This window comes from Pristis pectinata, chromosome 7, assembly GCF_009764475.1.
Source record: "Pristis pectinata isolate sPriPec2 chromosome 7, sPriPec2.1.pri, whole genome shotgun sequence".
In the NCBI taxonomy this organism is placed as follows: domain Eukaryota; kingdom Metazoa; phylum Chordata; class Chondrichthyes; order Rhinopristiformes; family Pristidae; genus Pristis; species Pristis pectinata.
In genome coordinates this window covers 18,448,270-18,474,758 of record NC_067411.1, presented here as the reverse complement: position 1 = coordinate 18,474,758, position 26,489 = coordinate 18,448,270, and the positions used below count along the sequence as shown (strand labels likewise).

Sequence of the window (26,489 nt, the reverse complement as noted above, 5' to 3'; positions counted from 1 at the left end):
CCTGGCTCCCAGGGAAACAATCCTGTTAGTCCCGTTCCCCACCCCCTCATTTATTTCACTGTCCCCATTCAACTTATTCTCTCTCACACATGCCCATAGCTCCCCTTTGATTCTTCCAAGGATGCAGCTTGTTTACGATACAGCAGGGAATGTGCTTTGGTTATGGCAGTGTTCAGGCTTAAGGACAGCTTCTATCCCACTGTGGTAAGACTATAAAACGGTTCCCTTATACGATGAGATGGACTCTGACCTCACAATCTAACTTGTTGTGACCTTGCACCTTTTGCACTGTACTTTCTCTGTAGCTGTGACACTTTACTCTGTACTGTTATTGTTTTTACCTGTACTACATCAATGCACTCTGTACTAACTCAATGTAACTGCACTGCGTAATGAATTGACCTGTATGATCGGTATGCAAGACAAGTTTTTCACTGTACCTCGGTACATGTGACAATAATAAACCAATACCAATACCCACAACCATGAAATGACTATAAAACAAAAGCAATACTCCCTATCCTCCCCATCTATAATCTGCCTGTTTGATAGGGCACCGACAGCATGTAGAATAGGGCCCCAGTGAGAACAGAAAACATGGAATGGGGGTGGGAGATCATATTTAAGTTATCTTCTTTAGCCTTCAGATACAAAGGTACTGTCTGAATAATAGCTAGAATGTATTGTGCAAATTGTGGCTGTAATGCCTTGATACAATCCACGGCCAAAACAAGCCAAGGCTGATGCAGAATTCCCATTCTGCAGCATGAATAAGGTTTCCCCTGATAAAGTTCACAGAAAAAAAATGTACGCCTTGCAGCAGCCCAGGAGACGGCACCATCACTCCTTCCTTTCAGGAATGGGTGAAATTATTTCTGTTGGCGGCCAGACAACCTATAAATCTTGCTTAGAGACACAGACTTTAACACCGCCACCAATCTGGGGCACACAAACGGTGACCTCTCAGTAAAAGGCTGTGTGGCGCAGAAAATCATGGTTCAGCCTTGATACAAATCTCATGGGCTCACAGAAACGTACACTGGATTTTAAAACATTCTGTCGCACTCCGTGGAGTTTTTCTGCTAAGAGGTGTCACTCATGTTAGCCAGGAAGGGGTCAAGGGCGACTAGCATCAGCAGATCCCAGATAAGAAGGCAGCTGGAGTGCTTACAATCAGCCTCTGCAGCACTGTGATAGTGGGGAGAGAAGAGGACCTGATCGTGAATCCTGCTGGGGAGGACAGGTGATGGCGCCCTTAAGAATTGCATGACCAGTGCTTAGGATCACACAAAAATTTAAAGCACTCAGCATGAGCCAACACCTTCAGGAATGAAGGGGAAATGACACATAAAAATTCTTCAGAAAGACCTCAAATCAATATAAAACTGCTTCGAAAAGAACAGCACAGGAATAGGCCCTTCACCCCATGATGTCTGTGCTGACCATGATGCCAAATTAAACTAAATCCATCTGTCTACACATGATCCTTATCCTTTCATTCCCTGCATGTTCAATTGCAGATTCAGTCGCCAAGTTCAAAGGGACATTGGATACACACCTAACAAGAAGATCGAATGGAGACATGGGGAAGGAACAGGGAAGGGAATCTAATAGGGTAGTTGGCCCAAGCTCAATAGGCTGAATGGCCTCCCCAGATGCTGCAGGATTCTAGGATTCTTGGCCTTGTAACATGATTCTTGTTGAAAAGCAAAACAATTGTGGATGCAGGAAATCTGAAATAAAATCAGAAAATGGTGATACCCAGCATGTTGGACATTATATGTGGAGAGAGAAACAAAGTTAATGTTTCAGGCCCCTGAGCTAATGAGTACCCACAACATTTTTTGCTTTCGTTATAGAACATTTTCATGCACAGTCCAAAATGTTAAACGGAAGGTGAACTACATGTGAAGGACAATCACCGCTGTTTTATATGATTTGATCATACACAAATTTTTGTTTTGAAGACTGGTCTTAACAGAATCCTCCAACAAAGCAGTACTGCATTAATTCACACTGAAGTATTTAGCAAAATTTTATGTACCTGCTGCCATCTGAAAAAGTGCAAAATTTTGTGACTGTGGTCATGACTTAATGTTCCTTCTCATCTTCCTCAACCTCACATCATCAACCATTTTAGCTGCTTCGAAAATCACCCTCCCTGTAGCATTAATTTCTCATAGCTTCACGTACTAGATATTGTTTCTAATGGTTTCTCTTCTTATGCTCCCATAATGACCTTAAATGAACCCCCAGCACTCCATCCAAGGATTCTCAACTTAATTATCATTTAAATGCTAGTTGTTGCTAATATCATCCACAGCAGATAATTAGTACTCAGCTCTTCCTCTCCATCTTCTCTCTTGGTCTTGGAGCTGTCCCCTCCCAGTTGGCTATCCAGTACCATTACCAGGAGGAACCATAGTGTTAATTTTTGGCAACAAGAAAATGAATCAAGCCAATGAAGACACAAGGGACTGTAGATGCTGAAATCTGGAGTAACAAACAATCTGCTGAAGGAACTCAGGCAGCATCTGTGGGAGAAAAGGAATTGTCGACACTTTGGACCAAACCCTGTTAATTAAGCCAATGGTTTAGTGAATTACTAGAAAGAAAGCATGTAAAACTAGCATGTAATCCCTGAAACAAAAAGTGTCAGTGACCAAGCTCAGTGACTAGTTGAAACAGCAGGTTGGCTGAGATCTACTGAGCTCCCATTATCCAATGAGTAGATGAAATGAGACTGCTATCCATCACTTGAAAAATCTCCTTAAAAGTTGGTGCTACCTTATGGTAAAAACAGGCTTTGAAATAGCACAGAAGCTATGTGGTTTTCTACCATTTAGTTTAAGCGATAATAATTATTAAAATTCATTCATAATCTGGTGAGTATTCCAGAAACTGATTATAACCTGACATGACAGGACAAGTCCCTGCAATCAGGCAGAAACAAGAATGAAGTGAATTGGAAAGCATGTCAGTTTTGTGAAGCCCATGCATCAGTTGGTGCCATGGACTTAGGTGAAACCAGTGCGCCGGATTTTTCGACATCAGATCTGATAAGGCTCCTTGAATTGAGCTGTTGTCTTCAAGTCATTTCAAGTGCTGGCTCCATCCTAGTGCATTTCGATACTTTTGGAACCTGAGACAATTTTATAGTTATGTTTAGAATTTGGGTGTCCCTTGGAGTTCAATCAAATTGTAATGATAAGTATTTAAGTGAAATGTGTACAGTGGGTTATGAAGAATAACCAGCCTTCCTTGCCAGAGGCATCTTGGCTCATTTGCAAGTCCAGACACAAATAGCCTCACTTTCAATAACCTTTTATGGGGTTTGGTCTACAAGTACTGTTTTGTTTGTAATGAGGCCTGTTTCTCAAATGTTAAGCTCATATGATCAGGACAAATCTCCTTTCTGGTTCTGACCTATTTGGTCTCCAATGATAACAAAATAATTCTAGAAAAGAAAGTTTTTTGAATATATATCCAGCGTCACTGCAAATGGGGGTTGTTGTTCTAGAAAGGCTTAATTTAAATATTGTTGAAAGATTTCGATCTTATTGGCAGGCCTCCTGGTTGTGTGACTCATTAGGAGTGGGAATAGGCCAATCAGCCACTCGAGCCTTCACCACCATTTAATAAGATCATGGTTGATCAAATTGTAACATCAACTCCACACTCCTGTCTACCCATGTAATCTTTCACCCCTGTCAAATATTTATCAACCTCTACCTCAAAAATATTCGTAGTCTCTACTTCCACTGCCTTTCGAGGACACACAGTCCTCTGAGTGGGAAAGACTCATCTCACCTCTGGCTTAAATGAGTAACTCCCTTACTTTTAAACAGTGACCCTATTTCTATATTATTCCACAAGAGGAAACATCCACCTTGTCAAGACCTCTCAGGATTATAGCGTGTTATATAACTACAGGATAATTCACAATGGTGCTAAGTTGTTTGTCTCCTTGAGGTCACAAGATTTAATTTCCTATGACCACACGAGCAACAGTAGGCCATCTCACTCTTCAATCCTACTTCTTCATTCATTTTGGCTGAGCTACACCTCAGCACTATTCTCCTGCAGTATCCTCATATTTCTCAATTCACTTAATGCCCCGAAATCTATTGATCTGCGTTTGTAATGAACTCAGTGACCTGAGCCCCCACAACGCTCCAGGGTAGAGAATTCCAAAGGTGAAGAAATCTTTCCTCATTTCAGTGCCAGCTCCTCATAATGCTTCAACCCCTTATTCAAAGATGGAGATTACATCTCGCCTCAGTCTAACCCTCTGTTCCACAGACATTCACATACAAGAGCAAAGTTTCACTGGAGCAGGAAACACGGCCAATTCTTTCTCCACTTTGGCAGGGACTCTAAAAGGCGATCAAAATCAGTGAAACTGCCTTGGCGGTCTTGGTCACTGTGGTTTAGAATGATACGTGGCAAGTTTCCTTGTGAGCTGTTGGAGAAGATGTTGAAAGCTGCATTTAATGCCTTTAAGTTGAAAGCAGCCAGGTATCTCTCATGCTAAAGACGAAGTTTTGCAGTGGTAGACCAGTAATCAGATCAGGATACTTGAAAACCAAGGATATTGTAGAGAAAGCTGCTAGGGGTGGGGGGAGGGGAAGGGGGAGGTAGAATGAATAATGAGGGGGAAAATTGCCAAGAAAGTAATCAATAGGAGAAAATCCAAAGCTACATATCTCTGGAAACCACCAAAGTGGATCAGTACATTGTACTGACTCACATTCCACTCAGGTGGATTAAAACACGCTTTATTCTGTTGACATCTGGTATGTTACACTTGACCTGCCTTTGAACCTTCTCAAAGGCAACTCACTCCTGGTGATGCAACTAAGCAGGATTCTTGGTAACAAAGCTTCAGACTCCACCTAGCAAACCTTACAGCCCTTCAAAACAGCAAGGCGAATTTAATGTGAAAGATCTTAAAAGGAGATGAAGTCTGTAGTGTCCCTTTTCATTTAGTTTGTTACAAACATTAATAGTGCATTTTGTTGTTAAGGCAGATACAGCTTTCCCTAAGGACAGAGGCAAAACTTGTTTTAAATGTATTGATTTACAAGCCATAGTTCTTTAGTTTTCAATAATTGTTTAAATTTCTCAGAGCGAGCAAGCATGGATGGAATTTTCTAGGCATGCAGTGAACATTTTAATGAGTTTGTTTATAGATTTTCTCCATCCAGACTTGGGTTGCATTATAGAGTCACTGAGTCATACATTCAGCCCATAACTTCCATGCTGACCAGTGGGGACCCATCCATCTTACTTCCATCTTCCAACATTCGACATGTGCCCTTCTAGCTGATACAATTTAAATGTTCATCTTAAATGCTGTCCTGACACTGCTTCCACCACTCTCCTAGGCAGTGTATTCCAGGTACTCACCACTCTCTGGGTGAAAAAGCTCCCCCTCAGATCCCCACTAAATATCTTACCTATTTTTTTTTCACTGCTTGGTTGGCACATCACAGAAGTAAATTTGAAACACTATCAATGATCCCCTCATTTTGAAGCACATGCTTGCACCATCTGACACCACATATACTGTACTTGATTTGACAGATCACAGCAAGGCAAAGGTAACTATTGTTTGAAAACCACACCCTGTAAAATAGCTGGCTACATGTATTCTTCACCTTTTGGATTTGGGATGCTTTCTGATGCAAACACTATTAAATCCCTCTGTAAAATTAATGCAGGAGCAGACTTTTGAGACCCACTCATCATTCAATAAGATCAAGGCTGATTCTATATCCCAAGCCCGCTTCCCCACCCGATTCCTTTGCTGTCCAAAAATTAACAAGCTTGAAAATACTCAGAGCTTCCACAGCATTCCAAGATAGAGAATTCCAAATATTTACAGTCCTCTGAGTTAAGAAATTTCTTCTCCACCTCAATCAGACGTCTCATTCTCCTCTTTTTAAACTGTCCAGCTGGAGGAAACAATCTTTCAGCATCTACATCACCTCTCCTCCTCAGCATCTTGTACACCTCGTAGTGGGTAATCTCTCATTCTGCTAAACTCCCGTACAGGCCAAATCCCGAAGACATAATCAAGTGAAACTCCGCTGCACTGACTCCAAGGCAAGTATTTCTCTCCTGAGATTGGGAATGGTTTACACTCGGTTCATTGATTTTTGGTTTGAAAAAATTATTTGTTGGATGCAGACATTGCTTCATACCCGGCATATACTGTCCAGCCCCAATTGTCCCTGAACTGAGTAGTTGTTGACTAATTAAGAGTTAATTACATTGGTGGGTATGGAATCATTTGTAGGCTAGACTCGGTAATGATGGCAGATTTTCTTCCCCGAAGTACACATTAAGTGAACCAGATTTTTTTTATATATAATCCTCCTCTCCTCCCATTAATGTTCATTAATGAAATTAACATATTTAGATTCCAGATTTATTTAAATTCCCTAGCTAACAACATGGGATTTGAACTTATCTCTGGATCATTAGCCCGAGACATTTGATACAAGCCTAGTAACATAACCACCATGCTAATGAAACTGTAACATAATCCAGGCCTCACTATTGAGACCTAGACTTAAATATTATCCAGCCTCCTTATTGGTTGTAGTTGTCACAGTTAGATGGACTCAAATATTGCCTTTGCAATAAACGTGAACAGTTTCTTTTAGTTACATCAACTGAGTGCTCTCATGGGGAAATTTAGTGCTGGAGGCTTATGTTTAAAAGAAACTGTTCACATTTGTTGAAGTAAAGGTAACTAGTTTTCAGCCACTTATGGTTAAAATGACCTGACACAAATTTGATGACAAAATTAAAAATCTGTCAATTCCCCTGCTCTGGTAAAAGGATCACTCCAAAAATTTTAAAAACAAAAATAAAGGGAATTATGGAACAATATGCCACACTTTTTATTGCACAATTTAACTATGGGACATGAACAATACCAGCATTTATTGCCCTGACCTAATTATCCTTGAGTAACCCTCTTGAGCTCTCACTGTTCAAGTGGAGGGGAGGGTGCTCCAGGATTTCGACCCAGTGACAATGAAAGAGTGGTGACATATTTCCATTTCAGGTGGATGTGTAACTTGGAGGGGAATTTGGAGGTGGTGGTGTTCCCATGCACCTGCTGCCCCCAGTTCTTCTGGGTGGTAGAGGGCTAATCAGTTAAAAGCACGACCTTCAGCCTCTAGTGCCGGTAATTGTGAGCTCCGGTAAATGCCTCTGTATCTTTAAGCTGCTTGTGAAACTCAAGTCAGAATGCAGGTGGACATAAATATAGACACCGGTCTCCTCAGCCCACCCACATTGATGGTAAAATCCCTAGCAGTCTACCAAGAGCATTACTCCACTTTCAACTAAACAAAAGTTTGAATTGGCCAGCAGTTAAAGAAATACATTCAAATTGATTTGGTCACATTGGAATTTCACCAACTGAGCTGAAGGAACAACTTGAAAAATAAATTTATCTATTTTAAAAGACACCTTTATCCCATGAAAATCAAAACAGTACTCTTTTCCCACTTTAGGTGAATATCATTTTCAAGCTTATTTTTATAGAAGAAAATGGATAACAATAACTACTAATTTACACAGCTCGGCAAACCTGGCTGTCAGTCACACTTGGTACCACATGTGGGATTAAGGCTATTAATCTGACAGGAAAATATGTTCTATGAAAAAATGCATGCTAAAAAACTCAACATGCATTTGAGATTCAGCAGAGCTCAGTACTGATGATACCAGTTGTATGTTGCACACAAAAGACCCTTTTTAAAGCATAGTTTAATAAAGTGATATGTGCTGACTACCTCCCAGAGATTATAGCACCTTGTGTACTTCACAAGCACTGGCATGTAGCAAATTACTACAAGACTTTGAAAATAAGTAGCATGCATGTTTTTCAAATTCACAACCTGCAAAGTGTTTTTGAGAGGAATGCAATGTTGAATTGCACTTACAGTGAGGGATCCAGAAAGCTTCCACTCCCAAAAAGAAAAAAAATGAATCGCCAGTTCAGGCTGGGTGAATATGGGGACAGGACTTATAATGGGCAAAAGTGGATGTAAGATTTTTGTACAGGTTGGAGGTTATGCAAAGTAAGGCTCATTAGATGAGCATTGGAGAAGAAAAGCTTAAAGATGATGAAGGTATGGATGAAAGTTCCCACAGTCAATGGTGCACCACAGATATCTAAAACTCCAAACACCAGAAACCAGAAATGGAATTTAAAAATGGGTTAATCCCTTCAGGTGTAGATCCTCGTACCCAGCACATCTCTGACAGACCCAGCAATGTAGCTGGTATGTTTTTTTTAAACATTGTATTATTGCACTGTAACTTAAAGATAAAGATGTTCAGTATCACATCTTAGGGAATCAAAACTGTTCAATGATGAGAGAGGACTATTGGGAATGTAACCACAGCCTTGCAAGAAGCACTTACTGTTGATGTGGTCAATGTAAAAGATGCCAATCTGTGGATCGTAGGCGTCCTCCCAACCCAGAGGGAGCTCATCCCCCACACAATCTGCAAATGTCAAGGGTTTGGTAAATCTGAAACAGACACAAACAAATGATGGTTAGTTATGAGTGTTGACTGATAGAAATTGTTTGCTTTAATGTTACTTCACTCTAAATAACTTATCCACATGTATAAAAAATTCTCAAGTCTTTCACAATGCTTTGCATTAACTTTCTCCAAGTGTGGTATTCTACACGGCCATTTCAAAGGAATTATCCTTGAGCAATTCAGGTCATGCAGGAGGAATGCAGCAGATGAATTCAGAAAAGGATATTTTTCTTTTACTTATTCATGCAAAGGATGTGGGTGTCACTAATTTATCACCTATCTTGAATTATCCCTAATCCCAGAACAGTTAAGCTCCAGCGTGTTTAGTTGCAGTTCAATTCCAATAATGGCATTTACCCTACAATTTCATTTTTTCTTCTAATATAAATGGAGGCCATTTGGTCCATTGGGTCAATGGTGGCTCTCATCAATTCTGTTCCCCCATTTATTTCCCTTCAACTTATTCTCTCTCATATGCCCATTAACACAACACTGATTGCAAGAAAAACAAATTGCTGGAAGAACTCAGTGGGTCAAGCAGCATCTGTGGAGGTCATGGGAGAGTCGATGTTTCAGGTGAAGACCCTACATCAGGACTGAGAATGTAGAGGAGAGATAGCCAGTATGAAGAGGTGGGAGGGAGGGGTGAGGCAGGGGCTAGCAGGCAATAGGTGGAACCAGGTGAGGAAGGGGATGATGGGCAGATGGAGCCAGGTGGGAGAGGGGGAGGGGTGGAGTCAGGAGACAGTAGCTGGTGGGTGACAGGTAGAGGCAGATAAGGAACAAAAAAGGAAAATTAGATTCTAGTATGATAACAAAAAACTCTTTCTTCAGGTGCCAGGCCTTCGATATATAACACAGAGGAGATTTGTTTTAATATATCGCTTTTGTTCCACTACCTCCTTGTTCCTTTACCTTGAGTTTGTCTTTTGCCTTGTTATTGTTGTACATGCATACATTATCCCGACTCCACATGAACTATCACAGAAATCAATGCACAGCAATTTATTATTCTTTCTCACATCTGCAACAGCTTTACAGGGAATTCTTTGCGCTGACTGAGTGAATGAGGGATTATGAATGATACCAAGTGCCCGTTAACTTTAGGAGTTAAACAAGATACCTGGCTGTAAAAGCAAACAGCATAAGATTTGGGTAGTATGTGTGGATCAGCTTGTCATTCCATTTCCCCTTTCTTTAAATATTTATCTTTTGATGAAAGATTAAGGGAAGTTAGATAGAGAAAAAGGAACCTATGTTGACAGTTCTACAACATGGACATGGGCCCTTCAGCTCACCAAGTCTGTGCTGACCTTCAAACACCCACTTATACTGATCCCAATTTTATTCTCCCCACATTCCCATCAACTTTCCCCAGATTCTACCACTCACTTACACGCTAAGGCAATTTAATGTGGTCAGTTAACCTACCAACCCACACGTCTTAGGGATAGGGGAGGAAACTGGAGCAACTGGAGGAAACCCACATTGTCACAGAACAAACATGCAAACTCTACACAGACAGCACCGGAGATCAAGATTGAACCAGGGTCACAGGAGCTGTGAGGCAGCAGCTCTATTAGCTATGTCACTCTGCCATCCCAATACAGTGAGAAGATGCAGCCTCTAGCCTGGAGGGCAATGGAAGCTCAGAGATGATGTTCATTCAAAACAGGGATGGATAGATTTCTAGGCATTAAGGGAAATCAGGATAGCACTGGAAAATGGCCTGAAGGCAGAAGATCATCTATAACCTTGATGAAAAGTGGAGAAGATTCAAAGTGCCATATGGCCTGTTACTGTTCCAATTTCAACCTAAACCATTAATTCTGTATTAATTCAGTTTCTCTATCTGTAGGTGCTGTCTGACATACTAAGTGTTTCCAGCATTTTCTGTTTTTATTTCAGGCTTCAAGTAGACATTTAGTCCTGGAAAAGCTGGAGTTGCTGAACACCAAAAGCTTCCATTGACTGGCTGCCATTTTCAGGCACGGTAGTGTAGTAGTTAGTGTAAGGCTATTATAGCACCAGTGACCCAAGTTCAATTCTGGCTGCTGTTTGTAAGGAGTTTGTACGTTCTCCCCGTGACTGTGTGGGTTTCCTCTGGGTGCTCCGGTTTCTTCCCACATTCCAAAGGTGTACGGGTTAGGAAGTTGTGGGCATGCTATGTTGGTGCCGGAAGCATGCCGACACATGCATTTCACTGTTTCGATGTACATGTGACTAATAAAGACATTTTATCTTATCTTATTTTCACCACTTCAGCGAACTTCTCCCTTCTTCAGATCTTTGCAAGTTTGATTCTTATTTAGTCTCTGAGGTTTAAAATGTTCACTGGATGATGGAACTCACCACAACAACAAAAACATTATCTTGAAGGATTCTTGCAGTTAAGTTTAAAGCATCCCATGAGAATTCTTCAACAATGTGCACATATATACTCTGGCTTTCCTTTTATCTATTTACTGGAATCCCACTCCCAACAATCCAACATCCCACTAACATGACTAAGGAGTCCTAGTGAAGTGATGAATCTTTGCCTTGTCAAAACCTACAGAATTTCCACTGCAGGCTACAGAGCATGACTGGAACAATGTGCTGTGTTGCTAATGGACTCCCTTGTTTTTCTTTCTGCTCTCTGTTTCATTATAGAAGTTTTAAGTGGGAAATTAATTTCATGGGGAAAGAAAGCTTGAAAGGAACAGCAGTGCTCACTACAAAACTGCTTTTGCAGAGAATTGTGCAAGTGCACCGTCAATTCCCCTTTAATCCCATTCCTCAAACCACTTTCACAGGGAGGTTTCTTCTTAACTGCACCATGCTCTGCAGAGAATTATTGTTTGCTTCTGCATTCCTGGCGAGCTGGAATCTGCACTCAGTTATAAATATCTACAATAAATGTTAAAAATTAGACAAGTGGAATGCCAGGAATGCCTGATGGCTTGTACAACACAGCAACCCTTCATCAGCCGTAAATAAAATAACATGCCCTTTGAGTTGCCACAGTCTCCACCAATTAGAATGCTTCATTGCAATACAACTTTAGTGCCCTGAACCATTAAGAAATTATTCATAAAGTCATGCCACAGCGATTCTTACTTTGTTGTGTATTAAACTGGAGAGGTTAAAGAATAACTAGGTAAAGCTTTTGACATAGGTCATGTAAAAGTGATTTCTAGTAACCTGCTAAACTCAACTAATGCCGAAGGGTCTTCATATATAACGCGAATGCCACTAAGACAAAGGGAATGCAGAACGAAATGCGCTTCCTGTGGAGAGCACCACAGTGTTTGTTTAACCCAATGACTATAAATGTAAAATGTCAGGTTGCATGTAAAGACAAACATTGTTTTGCGCTCCTTTACAGAGTCCATCTCCTCTGCGTTGGACCATTGCCAAGCACTCAATTCCGAGAGGGAACAAATGGGAGGAAATCATGGAGAGAGACACTGGTTCTGAACTTGATCTCAAGGCACTGTACATTGCTGGTACATGGATGCATACTTTTTATCACCCATCACTGATTCTGATTTTGCAATCGGAGATCTGGAAGATGAATTAACCTGTGATGCAAGTTTATGGCATCCCCAATTTATTGCTGACAGTCAATAGAAGAGTGAGTGTTTCCATAAAGAAAATTTGTTTCCTGCTAAGTTACTGTTCAGAAAATATGGCATCGTTGTGGTATTCTGTGCACCATTAAGACTGGAATGCCATCACTCTAATGATCCCTTCACCTGCCTCTAGCTTTCTTTCCCCCTGATGTGAATTTTTATTGCGCCCAGTACTACATAAAGAGAAGGGCAACAAAGAACCAGTGGGGGCTGCATTGGATAGCCGGGTGCAGGGATTTTGATGCGTGACTGACCCACGTCCATTGATTGTGAAGCAGGCGCCATGCCAACTTTGTGCTGCCCTGCTCATTAAAAGGCCTTTTCCGTGCAGCCAACGCTAATCGCACTGCTGATTGGATTTACGCATCACCAGGTATCAGCAGGAGGGCCCAATATCATAACTTGCTAGCCCCAGTTAAAGTGAGACTGTGCTGCCTGAAGGTCTGTGTGAACCTCTTAAAGGGAGGTACATAATGGTTAGAGCAGGTGCTGGCAGCTGTGCAAGGGACAAACCAAATGTGTCAATTAGTGAGAGTTAACACAATTTTGGATGAAATCAGCTCCAAGGTCTTTGGAAGTTGCACTGTATATCTCATTGGACAAAACAGAAAGGAGGTGAGTTGTCCTGGATTTTCTGGGGCAAGGAGGCCCTTCAAACACATGCTCAAAAGAGCCATGGAGAATAATTCCAGGAGTCTAGCTCTTTAAACCTGGATATGGTGCACAGGATGTTTAATGACAACTTATCAACTGCACCACAAGATTCAAGCACCGTTCCTGCCAACACTCATTCACCAACAATCTCTGTCAGTCAACACTCAAAACTAACAGTCATCTGCTCCATTTGCTGGTGGTGGCATAGTGGACAGTGAAGATCGCCGAAGGTTACAACAGGATATGGATCAACTGGGAAAATGGGCAAGGCAGTGGCAGATGGAATTTAACTTGGACAAGTGCAAACTGATGCATTTTAGTAAGTTAAACCAGGGCAGGACATACACAGTGCCCTGGGGAGTGTTGTTGAACAGAGAGACCTTGGATTCAAGTACAACATTCCCTGAAAATGGAAACACAGGTGGAAAGGGTGGTGAGGAAGGCATATAGCATGCTTGCCTTCATTGACTGAGACACTGAGTACACGTAACAGTTGGGACGCCATGTCACAGTTGTACAAAATGTTGATTAGGCTGTACGTGAGTATTTGAATTTTGTGTGCAGTTCTGGCTACCACAGTGTAGGAAAGATGTGACTAAGCTCGAGAGGGTGCAGAAAAGATTCACAAAAATATTGCCTGGATTGGTGGGCTTGAGTTATCACGAGAGATTGGATTGGCTGGGTCTGTTTTCCCTGGAGTAAAGGAGGCTGAGAGGTGACAGGAGAGACGTATATAAAATTATGAGAAGCATACATAGGGTGGATAGCCAGTGTCTGTTTCCCATGGTAGGGGTGTCTAAAACTAGAGGCCATAGGTTTAAGGTGGGAGAGAGGAAGTTTAAAGGGGATCTGAGGGGTAAAATTTCACTTGCAGAGTAGTTGGTACACGGAATGAGCTGCCAGAGGAGGTGGTGTAGGCAAGAACAGTAACAACATTTAAGAGGCATCTGGGCAGCTGCCTGAATGAGAAGGCATAGTGTGATATGGAATTAATGCAGGCAAGTGGGATTAGTATAGATAGGATGATAGTCACGGCAGAGGGCCGAAGGGCCTGTTTCTGTGTTGTATAGCTCTATGACTCTATTATACCCTAACCCACTTAGCATTGCTCCAAGCCTCACACCTACATCTCACAGCTTTGTGTGGACTGCCAACCTTACATCACACATTCTGAACAACACCAACGTACTTCCTTCTGAGAACACAAGAAGCAGAAGCAGGAGTAGGCCATCCAGCCCCTTGCAGTTGCTCTCCATTCAATAAGGTCATGGTGGATCTTTAGTAGACCAAAGTGGCACACATGCACCTTTCTCCTTTCACTACCCAAGGACTGCAATGGATGAAGACCGACAAGACAGCAATGATGAAAATACAATTCAACTCAATCTCATTCTCATTAAAACCAGCTCAGCTGCTAATTCTGCACTTAGCTTTTGAGGATAGCATGGAGATAGATTTTGCATATGATGAGACACAAGGCACAAAAAGCCTGCTATCAAGGCAGTAGGCATGGTTGGTGCAGCTCACACTAGAAGGTAAGCTCACATCTGGGGTTTGCTATTGCAGGGGTCAGAGAGGACACCTTACGGATGAAGGCTGATTGCTGGATGTGACAATATGCTTGGAGTGTCGGGAAGACTGCTGCACAGCCCGAGTTCAGTGCCAGGAAGCAAGGAAGAGTCCATCAGCAACTTGGCACAGGTATTTGCACAGAATTTTGGAGCTCATCCTTTGTGGTGGGAAGTGTAGGCCAGCTGCAAGTGCTCTTAAACCCAAGGCCCTCTCAGGCAGAAGTAAAGATCTTGTGACACAGTTCCAAAGAAATTCTCCCTGGTGTTCTGTAAAATATTCTCCCTCAGCCAACATCACTAAAAGATTATCCAGCCAATAACCGAATCCTGTTGTGGGATACTGATGTGTTAAAAATGGTTAGCAACACACAAAGGAATTGGAGGAACTCAGTGGGTCAGTCAGCACCTATGGAGGGAAATGGACAGTTGTTGATTCAGGTCGAGACCCTTCATCGGGTCCTTTGTGTGTTGCTACAGATTTCCAGCATCTGCAGTCTCTCTTGTGTCTGTAAAAAATGGTTGCTGTGTTTACCATGCTACAATATTAATGATTTCATTAACTACAAAGTATTTTTTTATGTCCAAAAGTCACAACACATGCCATATTAATAGAATTTTTATTTTCATTGAAATCTGGCACAAAGTCCCAACAGACAAGGAAATGTGAGTGGACCAGCTGCCATTACATCCACTGCATTTATCCTTCCTGCGGAAAAATATTTCCCTCAGTCTCCAGATTGTAGATGTGATGGGGGAATCAAAACTGGTCAGGTCTCTGACTTTTACCAGTGACCCTCAGTTGTTCATGTACATACATTAATGTTGGTTGGGGACAAGGTCAGCATCTCTTGTCTTGAGCACCCATTGCTGAATACCCTGATTCATCTCTCATGGCTGAGTGAAAGTGGCTCTAGAATGTTTTGATCCCCTATAGAACCAGTGGGAGAGTCATCGATCTGAAATGTAGGCTCTATTTTTATCTCTCCACAGATTACTGCCTGATCTGCGGAGTATTTCCTGCATTTTCTGTCTTTATTTCAAATTTCCTGCATACATGTTGCCTGTGTCATTGGCTTTGGTAGAAGCCTGAAGTCCCACACCACCAGGTTCAGCTACTTTCCTACAACCATTGGGTTGTTGAACCAACCTACACAACCCTAACCTTACCTCACACTATAGATCACTTTCTTGTACTACCAGGACTCGTCTTCGATAGTGTCTTTGCCTTTTTTTGCACTAAGGTCTTGCTTTTGCACACAGTCTTTTTATTTCACTGTATGGTATAATTTTATGTATAATTTATATTCTGTGTGTTGTCTGTACCTACGTGCCTGTGATGCTGCTGCAAGCAAGTTTTTCATTGTTTCTGTACCTCACCGTACTTGTGCACATGACAATAAACTCAACTCCATTTGACGAGAGAAATAAAGGACTGCAGATGCTGGAATCTAGACGAAAAACATGATGATGCTGAAGGAACTTAACAGGCCAAGCAGCATCTGTGGAGGAAAGCAGGCTGTCAACGCTTCAGGTCAGGACCCTTCTTCAGGACTTGAATTAGAGCATAAAAGGAGGAGAATAAGAGGGAGAGAAATTCAATTTCTTCCTTTAATCTTGCTCAGTTGCTCTTCTTGTATGCCACGTTGAGAATGACCAGGTCTCTGAGATGCTCTGTTTGTGTGCCTGCCAATCTAGGAGGACAGTGAAACCAGGAACTCACAACAGAAAGCTACAAGTACCACTTCAGTGCACATCATCCTGGAGCATTTAAATTCTGTATCGCAATGGCGCTTAACTTGGGAAAATAGTTTCTTTCATGTCTGCTCTGCACCTCAGAAAACAAAAAAACTTTTCGCAGCTACCACAGAGCACCAGAGCTTTCAAACCAGTCATTAACCTCATAACATTTTTTAATTGGTAAGCTAGACCGACACTAGTCAGCTTCAAAATACACGTGCAAAAGCACAGCATGGGCACTAAGCTGCCAAATGGTTAATTTAGTGTGCGTTCAGCTGAAGAACCATACTGTATAATGATGGAGAATGTGAGCAGGGCAAATTCCACAGAAGGTCACTGCGTTTAACTAAAGGCTGAACCTTTTATACAGGGTTGCTTCTGACTGAGAGGCTCCTGACCCTTCCATTCCATTGCTCTAATGCTTGACTGTCATGTGTGCGTGGATGCTATTATGAAAAGAAATCAGGAGGTGGGGTGTTCAGGAACTTTCTTCTAACACTCAACATAAACAGCCTGGCTTCATAAACTAGCTCGCTCTGAGTGATTCCAGCGTTTTCTGTTTTTGTTTCAGATTTCCAGCATCTGTAGTTTTTTTATATTTTTCAGCTCACCCTATTGAGACCGGTAAGCTGGTTGGAATTGTAATTACTATTCATCCCTTTCTGGCTGAATATTTCCAGTGAATGTGGTGGAACAAAATGTTTCCCGTTCTGAAATAAAAGCAAGAAAAGTTCAAATATAGAAAAGAGAACAAGTACATTGGACCCATTGTTCCCTGTAGCCCCTACAGCATTTTATAAGGAGCCTTCAGGATGGGTTCTATTTAGATTTTCAGACTTTCAACTAAGTCCGATACAAAAGAAGTTGAAGTCTATTGAGTAAAAGAGTCACCGGAAATATGGATTGGAAATTGCTTTAAAGATAAGACTCAGAGAGCTTTGGCAAATGGTTGCTCTTTAGATTGGAGTAGGTTAGACAATGGTGTTTCTCAGGGGTCAGTACTTCTTAACATACATAAAACATATTATTGACTAAGAAATGGGTGTGCAAGGTAAAATTTCCAAATTTGTGGATGATACAAAGCTCAGACATGTGGTAGACAACAGATCGGATCTTCCTTAACCCACCCGTGCCTTGTGTTCACCTGCCCCAGGAGCTCCACGACAGCCATGTGGCTCCCTATGACCTTGAGAAACAGTAAGAATACATTTAAATAATTAAATTTAAAATATTAAACAAAATTTAAAAATAATAAATTTATATTAAAACACAATCAACATATAAATTGACTGAAAACATTAATATTAATTAAAGTTTTAAAATACTAAGCACGCTTTTAATGAAGGTCATTGCTGGATTCATCAGCTGTTGATAGGGTAAAGCAGAGAGGGACAGATACAAAGCACATCTAGCCCCTCAACTTGGGGAGATTAGGATCCTCTCCTGGACGCAGTGGTGAGGGACAGGCTCCACTGCATACAACACTTGCACACTACAGCATGCAGGCCAGGAGATCAGGAAGGTGTTGACCTGCAAATGCAGGTAACCAGCATAATAGACTGCAAGAACATATAGATGGGACATATGAATGTGCAGATGAGTGGCAGATGAAATTTAATAGAGAGGAGTGATATATTCTGGCAGAAAGAATATGGGAAAACACCATAGACTAAATGCCACAGTTGTTAAAGATGTGCAAGAACTAAGAGAATTTGCATGTCCTTGAAAGTGCAAGGACATTTTGCAAGAGTGGTTAGACGGCATGTGGAAATGTGAGATTTATAAATAAGGGCATTGAGTCCAAATGCAGGGTAGTTGTGTTGCATCCCTACAAAACAGTGAACTGGGATATTGTATTCAATCTTGGTTGCCACACTTTGGGAAGGATGTTAAGGTCCTAGAGGGTGGAGAAAAAAAAATCGACTCAAATGGTTCCAGGGATGATGATTTTCAACAACAGGTTTGGTTGGAAAGGTTGGGTCGGTCCTACTTGGAGCAAAGAAGGCCAAGAGACTAAATAAAGGTGTTCAAAATCATGAGTGGCTTATTCGGTCTAAAAAGAATGAACATAGAGAAGAGCATGAAAAATCAAAGCAGGAGCTGGACGTTTGGCCCCTTACGCCTGCTCTGCTATTCAATAAGATCATGGCTGATCTTTTACCTCAGCACCACTTTCCTGCACTATCCCCGTATCCCTTGATTCCCTTAATAACAAATAATAAATGTGGATATATTAAGTATCCTTTAGCGAAATGATAGAACCTGTCAGGAGAAACAGATTGAAAATATTTGGCAAAAGATACAAGGCAAATGTGAGGAGAAACTTTCTTTACTCAATAAGTAGTTATGATCCGGAATTCATTGCTTGCAAGGTTGGTGGAAACAGTCAATCTGTGCCTTCAAAATGGAAGTGGATATTCGCTTGAGGGAAAGTAAGAATGATGGGATTGCTCCACTGGGGCTGGCATAAAGTCAATGGGTGGAACAGTTTTCATGTCATATTAATTCTATGATGGGTGGTGGATGTGAAATGGAATTTCAGCATTTGGTTGCATTTCAGTGTGGCTGCTTTCTACAAAGTAATGATTTCTCTACTCTCAGGAATGAGTGAAAGCCACTGCTCTGGTTCCCTCCCACGTGTGGTTTTCTAGGTTAATTGTACCTGGTGTAGGTATGTGGTGAAATTTAAGGGAACTGATAGGAATGTGGGGAGAACAGAGAAATATAATGGGAGAACAGGATTGATCATTTATAGTAATTTTTGTTTGCATTGTACTGCTGCCACAAAACAACAAATTTCACATCATCTAAGATGGTGATAATAAGTCTGATTCTGATTCTATTTTGTAAGGAAATGTGGAAAACTATTAAAATTATTAAATGACAGAGCGGCCTCAAAGGGCAATGACCTACTCTTCCATGTATTTTTCATTTTCTTAATTTAAATATCAGAAACCGAATTTAACAACAAAGCAATAAAATTTTAAGTATTACAGATGTAGAATTGTAGGCTGCAGCCTGTAAAACGCTGAAAGGGTCTGACTAATATGCTGAATGTAATTAATGACTTTGAATCTTGATCTTATATGAACATTGGATTGGTATATAAAGATGAAGATAAATATAGAATCATAGATTTGTTGCAGTACTGAAGGAAGCCATTCAGCCCACCAAGTCAACACTATCCCTGTGGACCAATGTAGAGTTCATTCCCCTGTTCCTTCTCCTCCCCACCACCACCCCGATAACCCTGCAAATCTCTCTCAAGTACCTATCCATTATCTTTGAAGGCACCTGTTGATTCTGCTTTCACCACCCAAAGGGGCAGTGAATTCCAGATCTTAATTACTCCATGCATGGGAGTTTTTCATCATGTACATCTTACATATACAGATGCAGTTACTACACAACTCATCAAGGCTTCTTGAGAGGGCAGGCACGGTAGTGCAGCGGTTAGCGTAACACTTTACAGTGCTGGTGACCCGGGTTCAATTCTGGCCACTGTCTGTAAGGAGTTTATACGTTCTCCCTGTGTCTGCATGGGTTTCCTCCGGGTGCTCCGGTTTCCTCCCACATTCCAAAGACATACGGGTTAGGAAGTTGTGGGCATGCTATGTTGGTGCCAGAAGCGTGGCGACACTTGCGGGCTGCCCCCAGCACACTACGCAAAAGATGCTTTGCACTGTGTGTTTCGATGTACATGTGACTAATAAAGATATCTTGCCTTAATAGTGCCATCCAAGCTCATGGCTTTTACCATACAGAGGGACAAGGTCAGCAGGCACAAGGAAACACCATCACCTATACAGTGGGTTCCACTTCATGTCACACATCATCCTGAGCCATTTGGTCAAAAGTACCTTCCCCATGCAGTCTTGCAGCTGCTCAAGAGATAGCTCACCATAACCATCTCAATAACAGCTAGGGACAGACAACAAATGCTGGTCTTATCGGTATTCTCCAATGTCCCATGAAAGAATACAAAATAAAACACAACCTTGGCTTAAATTGTGGGTTACTATTGACGAGATGGTAAAAACAGACATGAAGCGGATAAGATACTTGTGTTTGAAAGTTAGGTTTTAGCTTGTAACTTTGGTTGTAATTGGTGATTACTGTGAATGGAAATGGCCTGGAGGTATTAACGCAGACACCTGCTGGCTCAGCACTCAGCACCAATAATGCACAATATTTGTGGAGCAGAGTACGTGGTCTCTGCTCATTCAATTCTTCTGAGGGTGTGGAATGCACTGGCTGACATGCAGCGGGAGGTTTCGGGAAGGTTCCGAGACCAAATGCTGAGATCCTCATTCATGAAGATTCTGGTGGCTCCATCTGCCCATCATCTCCCGCATCCCTCATCTGGTTCCATCTGCTAACTACCACCTTTACATACTGGCTATCTTCCCTCTACGCTCTCAGGCCTGATGCAGGGATTCAACCCGAATCGTCGACCATCTCTTTGGCTCCACAGACTGAATTGACAGACTGAATTCTTCCAGCAGTTTGGTTTTTGTTCCAGAAAAGTAGGGATGTCCTGCAGCCATTGGAATGGGGGAAACATTCTCATCCTCCTTTCCCTTTGTTCTGTAGCAGGTGGAGCTGCTGTGCCTGGCCTCACGTCCTTCTCCTGTTCCTCCCACAGAGCAACAGGGGCCTTTGGTGAAGCAATTCTTTTCTCTTGGTGACTACCATAAGGTGTCCAGTAAATGGAGCAGCAAACCACTCACTCTTTTTTGTGGCTCAGAAGAAACATCAATAATAGAGTGCTGGAAAAGCCTTGACATGGTGCCCTAGAATGCATTCCATTGTATCTTCATGTTTGCACCAAGAAGTCAATAGTTAAATTCCTTTTAAGTAGCTCAAAATGAACAGCATTCAGCTGGTCACTCTTAGGAGAGGTTACTGGGTTAAGTGCTCCCCACCAAAATGTGACTTGCTTTCTCCTGTGCACGAGCAGGCAATTTAAGAGGCAATCAGGCTGTTAACAATTCTCTGTTCAGCCATTTACAGTGCAGTCTTCCTTTCTGTTACCAGGATGACATCTTGCACTAAACTTGGGCTAAACCAATGTGTCAGCTCAAGACCTTACACAGTGTTACTGAAGAACACTGGCCTATACCATTGGAGATTAGGAAAATGACAAGTCATCTCATGAGACACACAAGCTTCAGAGAGGGGTTGGCAGAGTAAATGTTGAGAATTATTTTACTTTGACAGGAGGGTTTAATGTCTCAGAATAAGGCCATTTGCAGCTGAGAAGAGGAACAATCTCTTTGTGCAAGCGGTTGTAATTATTACGGATTCTCTGTCTCAGAGGGCTATGAAGGTTCAGTTGACACACACAGACACACAAGAGATTCCGCAGATGCTGGAATCTGGAACAACACACATAAAATGCTGGAGGAGCTCAGCAGGTCAGGCAGAATCTATGGGGAGAAATAAACAGTCGACGTTTTGGGTTGAGACCCTTCATCAGGACTGGAAAGGAAGAGGGCAGAAGCTCATCTTTCACCTGAACTCACCCATCACCTGCCTGCATGTACTCCTCCCCACTGACCCCCACCTTCTATTCTCGTTTTCTGCCCTCTTCCTTTCCAGTCCTGTTGAAGGGTCTTGGCCCGAAATGTCAACAGTTTATTTCTCTCCACAGATGCTGTCTGACCTGCTGAGTTCCTCCAGCATTTTGTGAAGGTTCAGTTGAAATTGGAGTCGTATAATGCAAGTAGGCTCACAATGGTCATTTTAGGCAGGGATTCAGTGGAGCATGCGCAGTTCAGAATACAACCACTTCCATGGGCAAGTGGAAGCAAGAAGTCTTTCTCTGTGTAACCAATCAATGGCATTTTTATTGGTCTCACAGGAGCAGTCAAGCTCTAATCTAGCAAGCATCAACCAAGATGCCATTTTGACACCCTGCAGCACACCAAGTGTACAGCTTCATAAAGACAGGATGGAGAGTGGGGATGATGATGGGTCATGTTTCCAATACACTATGTCTACACGTTCAAAGCCGCAACAGTTCTGCAGAAAGTTGGAATTATATGCAAAAAAAAATTCAAATTCAGATGAGTTTAACCTAAATTTGAACAACTGAATGAAAATGTCCTCCAGTTAATAAATTCTGATTTTAAAAAGTTAATGTTTCCTTTTTTTCTGGAGACGTTCCCATAGGAAAAGCAAGTGCAGCCTAATAAAGCATCAAAGGAGCAATACAGAGGTCAGAATGGTGAGACACATTTTCAACTAAGATTAAAAGGTGACCTATTAAAAAGGTATGAAACATAACAACTGAAGGTGAAAAGGCCATTCAAACCACGTAGCTCCCCACTTTTCATATTCAATGCTTTCACTGACACGTTTCTGAGATATTGAGGTGGTTCATCTTCTTTTATTGTTTGCTAATGGTATCCATGGCAAAGATGTAGGTTTTTATCTTGTTTTACTTGTCAAAGTTTCGTCTTCATCACAACGGTCTTAGTCCATTGTCTCCACCCATTTTCACTGACTTGATTGATCCAACTATCACCTTTTTTATTCTAATGCCAAAGTCAAAATGATGCCCAACAGAATCAACTGGATTAAAAGAAAACTAGATTCAGAATCCTTGCTCTGCACAATCATGATAAGTTTTATCATTTTTTTTAATATATATTCACTTATGGAATGTGGCAATTTGCTGGTAAGGCCAGCATTTATTGCATATTCTTTCTGCCCTGTAAAAGACAGGGTGATGCATCACCTCCTCAAGCTGCTGTCACATGCTGAATGGTCTCCCAAAGTGCTGTTGCCTGCAAAACTCAAGGGAAAAGTCAAGCTACCTTCTGGCTGGGTGTAGTGGGTGATGGAGACCCACTTATTTTCGAATGTGGCCATCGGTTCACATTGCTTTTGAGAATACTTAAGAAGTTCTGGCTGAGGTTGATTGTCAGTTAGGAACCACCTAGGGCATTATTTGAGTTAGCCATATAGTGTGATCAGATGGGGCAGCGGAATTGAAGGATAGGAAATTATGATTCTTTTACATTAACCTTTGAAATCTGGGTGTCCTAAGCAAGGCCAGTAATTATAGCCCATCTCTAATTCCCCTTCAGAAGGCACAGGTGAGCCACCCCTTGAACCACTGCAGTCCATCTGGTGAAGATACTCCCACAGCACTGTTGGGCAGGAAGCTCATGGATTTAGACTCAGTGATGATGGAGGGACAGGTGATATAATTCCAAGTCAGGATAGCATGCAACATGGAGGGGGACTTGAAAGCGGTCAAGCTCCCATGTGACTCCTACTCTTATGGTCTTATGGAAGGGTGGAGCAGGCTTGAAGGGCCCTATAGGCTGCTCCTTATTCCATTTCCAGTGACCCCTTTATAAAAGACATTTGTTGCTAGTACATACATGTGGCTTATATTACTGTTATTTATTCACTTGCCTGTTACTTATGTTGCTAGCCACTGACTCAAGTGCTTTCTCTGTCAATTGTCCAAGACTGGTCCAGACCTTTAGTAGCCTTGGTGTCGTATTTGAGCCCGAGATAAGCTTCTGATAACAAACCCATTCTACCACCAAGATCACCTGCTTCTGCAACTGTAACATGGTTTGACTCCAATACTGCCTCACTCAGGAAGTGCTGTGGGGGCAGTATAGGGATTGGTGATGGATGTTGTGAGGAAGCTGAAACTCCCACCTCATATCACCTCTAACTGTGAATATTCTAATACTTGCTGGCCAGTCTACAAAAGTCTGCCACTTGTATACAAATCCTCATTAATTACTCACCCCAAGATCATCAACCCATAGTTGTTTCCAGTGTGACTATTTTGGAATTCCTCAACCTTGCTTTCAAATACCACCTCAGCTTCGTCCATCCTCCAACCCTATGCGATCTCTGCACTCCAGCAACTCTGGCATCTGATGCATCTCCAAATATAATTTTAACCTTTGGCAACCAATCCTTTAGCTCCCAAGCTAAAACACTCCCTCCCTGGGTCTTTGTCTGCTTATTGCTTCTTCTTCATTTAACACGTTCCTTAAAATAAAAAAAAACACAATTTGGTGTTCTTCTTATCTACCCTGTAATTTAAAAAAAAGATTTGAATTATTTAGTTCTTTGCTTTTGTACTCAAATGTTCCACTTATAATAGCAAAGATCCTGGAAGTGTTTTTTTTACATTATCTATTTGTCCTCCTACCTACTGACAAGGGAACAAGTCTATAATTCCTAGGTTATTCGACTGAAGGCATGTAATGTGATAACAATTACTATCTTCAAATCATCTGCAATAACTTATATGTGAAGCGCTGTTGCCACTGCTTCCTTTACAACCCATTATTTAACTTGGTGCTCTATATACCTTGAATACTTCAAGCAACTGTTACATTCAAGTGCAAAACCCTTATAAACAGAAAATGCTGGAAATACCCAGCAGGTTAGACAGCATCTGTGGGAAGAGAAACAGAGTCAACATTTCAAGTCAGAGAGCCTTCATCAGAACCTTGCAAAATTCTTCATTGTTTAGATGACATGAAGCCTGTAAGTTTTATAAACAATGGTGTGAATCGTAATGTCCTTTAAGAAAAAAACAGGCAAGCTAGTAAATGGATGGACATCTGGCAGATAACACGCAATGCAGAAAAGTGGGAGGTGATACATTGTGGTAGGAAAAGTGAGAGAACACATCCTATAATTTTAAAAAGAGAGATGCCAAAAGAGAAACTGTGGGCTGTTTGTGCTCAAATTTTTCAGGCAGTTTGGATTTGTTGGGTTGAATGGCTTCATTTCTGTGCTATACTCATCTACAATTCAGCACAGTGCCTGAAGAATTCTGCTTCTAAGTGGTCTTAAACGCTATTCAATACATTAGCTAACAATTGGTTGAAGAATATAAAAACAAACTGCATAACCAAATGTTATCTTTTTAACATATTTATTCAGTCAGCCCAAATCCAATTTGTAGGAAAGCAACTGTACAAAATGCAGTCAGGTAATTGCCTGCCCCACATTATTATATGTAGGAGTTTGCTGTGTGCATACAAAATAGGAGTAGGGATAGGCCTTCATAAAGATTTTTCTTCAGCACTGATTTCCTGCATAAACCACCATATGTTTCGTTTCCCTCAACATCCAAAAATCTATCAATTTCTAATTTAAACATACTCTGCAGCTGTACCACCACAGGCCTAGTGCAAAGCAAATTTCAAAGATTCACTGTCTTTGGGGTGAAGAAATTTCTTCTCACCTTAGTTGAGACTGTGGCCCCTGGTTCTAGACACCCTAGCCCGGGGAAATGCCTTCCCTACATTCAGCCTGTCAGCCCCAGAACAGTTCAGTATGTTTCAATTAGATTACCTATGATTCTTCCAAATTCTGGTCCCTGTCAGCTTAATCTCTCCTCATAGGGAAATCCCCTTATCCCCTTATAAAGATTCAAACTTGTGAATCTTTGCTACACTTTTTCTTAACCACAAATATATCTTTTCAGGGAGACACCAGACCTACACACAATATTCCCACTGCAGTATCACCATATAATTCCAGTGCAATGCCTTTGATCACGCACACAAATCCTCTTGCAGTAAAGGCCATGTTCCCTTCTTCTTATTTATTGTACCTACAGTTTAATGATTCATGATTCATGTCAAGGATGCCCTATCTTTCTGAACAGCAACACTTTTCAATCTTGTTCACTTTTCTATTTTTTCTACCAAAGTGGATGGTCTCGCTTTTTTCCACATTTTATTCCCACTGCAGTGTCCGTACTAATGCATTTAGTCTGTCTATATTTGCTGGAAGCCTCTCTGCATCGTCACACTGTCTCCCAGGTTTGCATCATCTGTAAATTTGGATCGTGGGGCATTTGGTCCCCTCATATAAGTCACAAGCATGAAGTGTGAAGAGCAGGGGCACCAGCAACAACCCCTGCAGCACTCACAAGTCACAGCCTCGCAGCCTGGAAATGATTCCACCTTCTGAGCTACCATCAGGCAGGAGATACAGAAGCTTGAAGTCCCACATCACCAGATTCAAGAACAGCTACTTCCCTTCAACCATTTGGTTCTTGAACCAACCGGTGCAACCCAAATCTCTAGAGTTTAGCAACACTATGACCACTTTGAACACTTTGCACTAAAATGGACTTTTTTTGTTCTATTTTTGTTCTTTCTTGTAAAAATTGTGTTTAATTAATGCTTAACTGATGTTTTTTCTAGTGAATCAGAATCAGGCTGCTTATATGATGCTATATGCTTGTAATGCTGCCTCAAGTAAGTTTTTCATTGCATCTGTGCATTCATGTACTTGTGCATGTGACAATAAACTTGACTTTGACTTTTGACTTTGAGTT

At 41.5% G+C, this 26,489-nt stretch overlaps 1 protein-coding gene across 3 annotated transcripts in view; it reads right to left on the bottom strand.

Annotated features, from left to right (window-relative positions):
- LOC127572682 (protein WWC2-like) overlaps window positions 1-26,489 on the bottom strand; it is a 217,135-nt gene that overhangs the window by 91,277 nt on the left and 99,369 nt on the right. For 2 of the 3 annotated variants that reach the window (XM_052020192.1, XM_052020194.1), the window contains exon 2: window positions 8,449-8,558. In XM_052020192.1, the coding sequence (XP_051876152.1) occupies window positions 8,449-8,558 (110 nt within the window). Of the gene's footprint in view, window positions 1-8,448; window positions 8,559-17,277; window positions 17,337-26,489 lie in introns of all 3 variants that reach the window. The other variant, XM_052020193.1, reaches the window with a different exon arrangement.